Genomic DNA, 5,627 nt, shown 5'->3' with positions numbered 1-5,627 from the left:
CTATATTGTTGTTGATTTTCTCAAATAAGCATTGATTAAATTGCAATTCCAAACAATTCTCACAATTGAAAAAGAAAATCAAAATCCCTAACCTTGAGAAAAATTAGGGTTCTTCTCCTTCTTTTTTTTTTCTTTTTTTCGTGGAGGCCTGGAGGGGGCTGTCCGGTGGCTCGGAGCAGCGCCAATGGGGCGCCGGAAGGTGGGGGTGGTGCGCGGCTGCGGGGTGGTGGAGAGAGAAGCGATCTGCCTTGGGAAGCGTGATGAACAGTAGCAGCTCTGTTCTTTTTTTTTTATTTTGCTTTTTCATTTTTTTCTAGGGATGCGTGAAGGCTGCCTGGGCGCCAGAACCAGCGGACGCTGGAATTCCAGCGGCCCAGGCAGATTGTTGGGCTGCTGGTGGGAGGCTCGGCCCAGCGGGCGCTGGCCTGCCGCTGGCTTGTGCGGGCTGGCGCCTACTGCTGGCTGCCCCTGCTTTCCCTTTTTTTTTATGAAAACTAAACTTAAATTCAAAAATAAAAAGAACTAAACTAAAAGAAAACTAAATAAAAATAAAAGAAAATGACAAGACAAAGAATTAAGAAATCGGGTTACCTCCCGATAAGTGCTCTTTTAAAGTCATGAGCTTGACTTCTTACCTCTATTTCAAACATCAATTGGTAGATCGGAGAGATAAATCGTCTCCAATTTGCCAATAAAAGCACCCTCGGTATATAGCTTCAAACGTTGTCCATTTACCTTGAATTTCGTGCCTTTTTCACTAGCAACCTCAATGGCTCCGTGTTCTTTGACATCAGTGACTGTGAAAGGCCCGGACCATCTAGACTTAAGCTTTCCAGGAAAGAGCCGAAGTCTTGAGTTATAAAGTAACACCTTGTCACCAATCTTGAACTCTCGTTTTTGGATCATCTTATCATAGAACTTCTTCGTTTGCTCTTTATAGAGCCTATGGTTCTCATAAGTGTAGACAACCATTTGTGTCTCCCCAAAACCAAACCCAGTGATGAGTGCCTTTCACGTTGAATCATAATCGAATGAAACAAAAGTGCGGAAAGGTCTAGTGTTGCGGAAAGTTTTATTTCCTTTCTTTTCTTTTTTCTTCTCTCTGTTTTTGAAAACTTTATTTTTAAGAAAACAGCCAATCTAGTTTGGTTGGTCCATGATATGGGTCCAATAGTGGTGTAGTTGTATGGGGCTTGCAAAGACCTTTTCAACGATATATAATAAACCCAATTCCGATGAATATTGAGGAAGTTATGGCCAATTCACTAAACTGGGCCCGGTTTGAGTTTTAAGTACGGCCCAATGTTCTAGGGGAGGGCCTAATATGATTTATCATTCCTAATGTAATTAGGAATGGTTTTGGTCTTCTAGAACATTCTAGAAGGTTTTATCATTCTTAATTCAATTAGGATTCTTCAGAGTTTTAATCAAGATCAAATAGCATTTTCGACTGAAATTATATTATTTTATCTTCCAGTACAATAAAATTATAAGATTTTCGAAAACGCGTTAAAAGCCGGTTTGGCTTCCAACCCCAGGCCTTGGCGCCTGGAATCAGGATTGGCGCCAGACGCCGGCCATTGGCGCCTGGCGCTAGCCACTGGTCCTGGCGCCAATGAGCCAGGGCTGGCGCCAAGTTGGTTTTTTCGATCTTCAGACTCTGCTTTGATAAATTATCTTTTTTGGATGATTTTCTCTATAAATATTGTATCAAAAATTCCGTTTTTATTCACCAATTCTCCTTATTCTTAAGTTTTAATAAACTCCGTTTTCATTCATCATCAACAATCACTTTTTTCAATTACCCATGATCAATATTCATTGACCATTAATCAACTCTTTTTATTAATAAATCTTTCTTCAATTCTCTTCATCTTCATCATTCATTCATCAATTTTCAATAACATTAATCTTTTAGCATTCTTTTCTATACTTTGCTTTTTCATACAAAATTCCGCATTCACAAGATCTTGATACACCTAGCCATATTCGAAGTTGTCTTCGCCCTAGACGTGAAAGGTTTTAATTTCTGAGGGTTTGGTCCCAAATCTCTCTTTCAATTATTTAATTTAATTGTTTTTATTTATTATTTTTCCTTGAAGTTACTAACGTGTGTATTTTGTAATTAGAAAGCGGTACGAGGCATCCAAGTAAGTACTTTAATGGTTTAATTGATTTCATGATGTAGAAATCATGCTTAGATTGTTATTTGTGATTCCTAGTATCATGTCTAGGGTATCTTTAATATTGAGTATGATTAAGTATGATGCTTCTTATGTTCTTTCTAATATTTATGATTATTATTATTAATGATGTTGATTATTTATTATGTTGTTTGATATGCATATTGTTTTATATTGTTATTGCTTGATCACCTTTTATTGCAGGTTAAAAGGAATTGGTATTTGCAATCACGCTTAATAAGATAATTTAATAATCTTGTTTAGGGTTAATTGTGATTATAAATTCAAGTGATCGCCAATAATAGTTTATTTGTGCATTAAATTCAACCAACATAGATAAACAGGTTTAGGGTTAATCCTATTGGTTGTATGTTAATCAGAAAGCGCGCATGAATACGAGCAGAATAAAGTAGAGGCCTATTATTAGGGCAGGTTCAATCTCTTTTAGGTTGGATTTGTACCATCATCCCCGAACCCTTATTTGGTTCATGACCTTATGGAGTTGACGATCTCTTGGATCGTTAAGGGGTGTAACCTTCATCCTATGAACGGTTTACAAGTTCCTTAAAAACTTGTTGGCGACTCTTTTGCTCTATCTTCTTCCCTTTTGGACGCCACCGTACTTTAGTGTATGATCACAGTGGGGTTCAAGCTAGTGGGATTTTAAGGCTTGAAATTATTCCCTACAGTTTTTGGCGACTCCACTAGGGAGGATTTCTATTTTAATTCCTGAATTTGTTTCGGCAATGATTTAGAATGAGTGGATGAGACTCGAAAAGTTCTAAGTATTTCACGTGCGTAATTTTGATTAACATTATTGTCATATGCATAAAAAGGTTCTCATTGGAAAGACCATCCGTAATGAGTCAAAAACATAGGATTTTACACGTAGGAAATTTGAGAAATGTCTTTCACAACTAGGACTGAAATAACACCGCGCAAAACTGGATGATTTTATTGAGCACAGAAAGCTGCTGAGGCATGTGGGAAGTAGCGTCAGGGGCCAGAGCTTGGCGCCACACTTTTTGTTGTAGCGCCAGACGCCAGTATTGGCGTCAGGCGCTACAGTTAAAAGTTGGCGCCAGTCTCTGTTTGCTGGCGCCAATTTCCCCCAATACCGAGCCAGAAATATGCGTTCTAATTTCGACCGGTTTTTCGTATTGTTTGCTCGATCCTACTTCCTGATTGAATTTTTTCTCATTTTTCTGAAACCCATATGTGTTCTACATATGGACATAACCCTCTTGGAATTCATGCTCTATCTACCTGATTGAACGCTCCTGGCAACAAAGGGTACATCTGAGAGGTTGAATTCACCAAACCATGGAAGTGAGTTTTTTCTAACAACTCGCGGTGTTCTATCCACACGCGTTAACCCTTCACGGTTAGGCTTCTACGCGGTGCATCTAGACAATTAACCATGGACCTTGTTTGACTAAACCATATCCCGAACTTTAGAGAACTAGAGCCATGGTTAGGTTGCGAACTCATTGCATCATATTGTGCTTACTTGCCTAATTGTGCATTATTTGTTGTGCATATATATTCTATGCTCCTCCTAACCGTTTGTTGATTTGTGTTGAGATTATAATTAATGACTTAAAAAACTTTGCCTAATTAATTAATTAATTAATTCGAGTCAATAAAGTTTTTTCTTCTTTTAATCGGAATTGACCTAGTACGACTTTAGGCATACCCCAGTTGACTAATAATATCGAAAACAGTCCCAGATCGAGGCTCCAATATTGGTGCCAAAATCTGGGCTGTAGCGCCTATATGTGGTGTGTAGCACCAGACATTTACTAAAAAGTCTGGCGCCAACCACCATATTGTGACGCCAGTCCTGTGCTTGGCCGACAGTTCGGATTATTTGTCGAGTCATCACCTAATGTCTAATTAATCAGTTTCCTGTTTAATTCGGTTAATTTTGCTAGGTAATAATGCTTAATTGAATTAATATTCGAGTTTAGGCACTAAGTCCCATGGTCTTACACAAGAGTCCAAGCATGTCACTTACACTCAATACATACACCAAAACACATGTCTTGACCATGATTAAGGGAGTCTTGTGTGCGCGCGTTATTTTTCGTCATTTTTTTAGGGGGGTAAGTCGGATATTAATCCTCCAATAATTATACTTAAGTTCCCTAAACACATGTACATTATTGTTGATATTAATCAATAATAATACTTAAGTTCCCTAAACACATGTACATTATTGTTCCCTAAAAATATGCATACCTTCTTATTTTAAAATAAAAACCATAAAGTCAAACTGATTCGAGTCAAGTAATTAAAACGCAAACTGGCTTAATTTACAGCGCGTGGTCAAGAAAGGAAGGACGATTAATCAAAGATAGCCTCTTCGTACAAGTCCAACTTTTCGACAAACCTATAGCTCGCAAGAGGAAAGCAAGAGTCATAATGGCAACTCAGGAAGAAGTTAACGATCTCAAGAACCAACTGGCTACTGTAACTGGACACTGAAAGCTTCTCGCACTTAAGATCGAGGATCCCGCGAAGCAACAACAAATGGACCTCATGCAAGAAAGCCTAAGCAAGTTGTCCAGCGACTACAAGTTTCAAGAACTCACATCCCAAGGGGTCTCGGTGGATAAGGATCTTCTTCCGCAGAAGTTCAGTGCCAACGACATCCCAAAGTTTAGGGCAATCGACAACCCCTATTTCCATCTAAGGGCATTTAAAACAATAATGAGTATCAAGGGTATCGATAAGAAAGTTTTCCCTTCTTTGTTCTCGCTATCTCTCGAAACCGTTTGCCACAATGGTTCTTTTCTCTTGAAAAAGAAAAGACCTCTACCTGGGAATCCATAGCAAACTCTTTCGTCGATAGGTACCAGTGCAACGTTCAAGTCGAAACTGACCATAGAGAACTTGAAATTCTCAAGCAGAAGGAGAATGAAGGCTTCACATCTTTCTTTAACAAGTGGAGAGAAACCTCAGCTAAAATGATTGAGGTACCAAGTGAAAAAGAGTCCGTGAGATTGTTCATTAAAAATCTCCAAGAAAAATATTCAAAACATCTTAAATATCAAAATAACCTTCATACCTTTAAGGCTGTTTATGATATTGGGATTACTATTGAAGATGACTTAGCTAAATCTAAAGCTGCAACAATAACTCCAACAGTGGCTGGAAAGGAAAGAAGAACGACAATCCTTCTTCTTCCAAAACCGCCCACTCAAATAATGTTAGCGCCTTTAATCTGGGAGAAGTCCTCTCCATGAACAACCAAGGACAAAAGAAACCGTTTAGGAGAGACTTCACTCCTATTGGCATGAGTGATGACACCGCGTTTGATCGGCTAAATGCAAAAGGTCTTATAACTCCCATTGGACCATTTGGAGATCCACTAGTCGAGAAGAGGTCGCCTAATCGGAACCCCAATGTGCATTACAATATCATCAAGGTAGGGGCCATTCT

At 38.8% G+C, this 5,627-nt stretch overlaps 1 protein-coding gene across 1 annotated transcript; it reads right to left on the bottom strand.

Moving 5' to 3' along the window:
• Positions 1–642: 642 nt before the first annotated feature.
• Positions 643–972, bottom strand: LOC110689454. The gene has a single exon (XM_021866243.1). It carries the CDS (start codon positions 970–972, stop codon positions 643–645), a length of 330 nt encoding a protein of 109 aa, XP_021721935.1.
• Between the last annotated feature and the right edge of the window lie 4,655 nt (positions 973–5,627).

This window comes from Chenopodium quinoa, unplaced genomic scaffold, assembly GCF_001683475.1.
Source record: "Chenopodium quinoa cultivar QQ74 unplaced genomic scaffold, ASM168347v1, whole genome shotgun sequence".
Classification (NCBI taxonomy): Eukaryota; Viridiplantae; Streptophyta; class Magnoliopsida; order Caryophyllales; family Amaranthaceae; genus Chenopodium; species Chenopodium quinoa.
The sequence above is the reverse complement of the archived record's forward strand: the minus strand, read 5'-3'. Positions and strand labels throughout refer to the sequence as shown.

Excerpts from the sequence above, each read along its gene's own strand:
- LOC110689454 (XM_021866243.1), bottom strand. The coding sequence starts at position 972 with ATGGTTGTCTACACTTATGAGAACCATAGGCTCTATAAAGAGCAAACG.